Genomic DNA, 1,182 nt, shown 5'->3' with positions numbered 1-1,182 from the left:
TTACCAACCAGATATCTAAAAGAACCGAAAAAGTAATTACTGTATCAATATTTGAGACAACATGCATGTGTATGTAACAGCCAAACATTTTTACTTTTTTTTACATACCGTGTAGTCACCCTCACATGATGAACAACACCACCACAGATGATTTTTGATTGATGTACGCCACAATCCCAGGTCCTCACATCCCTTAGCCTTCGCCTTTTGACCTAACTTTTTGTCAATGTTCTTTGCCACATGGAAAATGTCAAATTCATGTGACAATTCTTTGTATTTTTGTCCATATCACTTGCTATCTGTGGGTGTCTATCAGTAGCAATCCCATCAACAATAACATTTTCATCTTGCAAATACTGCATTCCCCTGTTAAAAGCTAAGCGCTCCATATTTGTTGATGCCTGGCCCGGTGCTTCCGTTACCTGTACTAATTCAAAGTGCAAGATTTTGTCACTTTCCTCATCAACAAAAGAATACGATAGGTATTTTGCATTATGACCTGGCGAATCACTTCGTCCATCACCTCCCAAAAAAACGTGTTTGGAGCGAAAAGAAGACAGCAACAATTGATGCTGTTCCTGATACAGCGACTCAACAACAGGGAAGAGCAATGGACGTTGAATATTCAAGTAATGCCGCTCTGTTAAAATATTTAAGTTAAGAACATTTGCCATATCAAGCACCTTAGTGTATGTTCCACCACTGAAGAGTATAGAACCGCTTAAGTCCAGGTTGCCCTGAGGCATGCCTCGCACAAGAGGCTGTGACTCCCATCGCCCAACATGATTATTGATGCAGGTCCACTCGTAGATGACCATTGTACCTCTAAAGCGTTTCTGTACATCTAAAAGGCTACCACACTCCATACATCTAGTAAAAAGCTTGTCCAAAGATGACTGGTACACAAAAAATACTGTATCTTTATCTGCATCATGCACACTTTGGTTCAACTCATCTTCATCACTTTCAGAATCACTAGGTTTGTACGAAGTGTCTGATCCACCTTCTGTTCCGGTTTCTGCCAAAATATAAAATATCTACTTCATCAATCACACCATAAAATTTTAAACTGAGTTTTGAAGAAGCATCATAAGCTAGTAGAGCATTATAAATGCACCATATGTTACTTTCCTTATCAAATAATTTAAACAATTATTTTAAAAAAGGAAATATAAAGAAATT

The 1,182-nt window shown here is 38.0% G+C and overlaps 1 protein-coding gene across 1 annotated transcript; it reads right to left on the bottom strand.

Annotated features, from left to right (window-relative positions):
* Nucleotides 1-24: 24 nt before the first annotated feature.
* On the bottom strand, nucleotides 25-869 carry LOC117118691. Its single transcript, XM_033263352.1, has one exon. It carries the CDS (start codon nucleotides 864-866, stop codon nucleotides 213-215), a length of 654 nt encoding a protein of 217 aa, XP_033119243.1. The 5' UTR covers nucleotides 867-869; the 3' UTR covers nucleotides 25-212.
* Nucleotides 870-1,182: the final 313 nt, after the last annotated feature.

This window comes from Anneissia japonica, unplaced genomic scaffold, assembly GCF_011630105.1.
Source record: "Anneissia japonica isolate Jap-2015-1 unplaced genomic scaffold, ASM1163010v1 scaffold44524_len1182_cov246, whole genome shotgun sequence".
In the NCBI taxonomy this organism is placed as follows: domain Eukaryota; kingdom Metazoa; phylum Echinodermata; class Crinoidea; order Comatulida; family Comatulidae; genus Anneissia; species Anneissia japonica.
This window is presented reverse-complemented; position numbering and strand designations above follow the sequence as displayed.

What these genes read in the sequence shown, in the direction of transcription:
- LOC117118691 (XM_033263352.1), bottom strand. Translation starts at nt 866, where the DNA reads ATGGAGTGTGGTAGCCTTTTAGATGTACAGAAACGCTTTAGAGGTACA.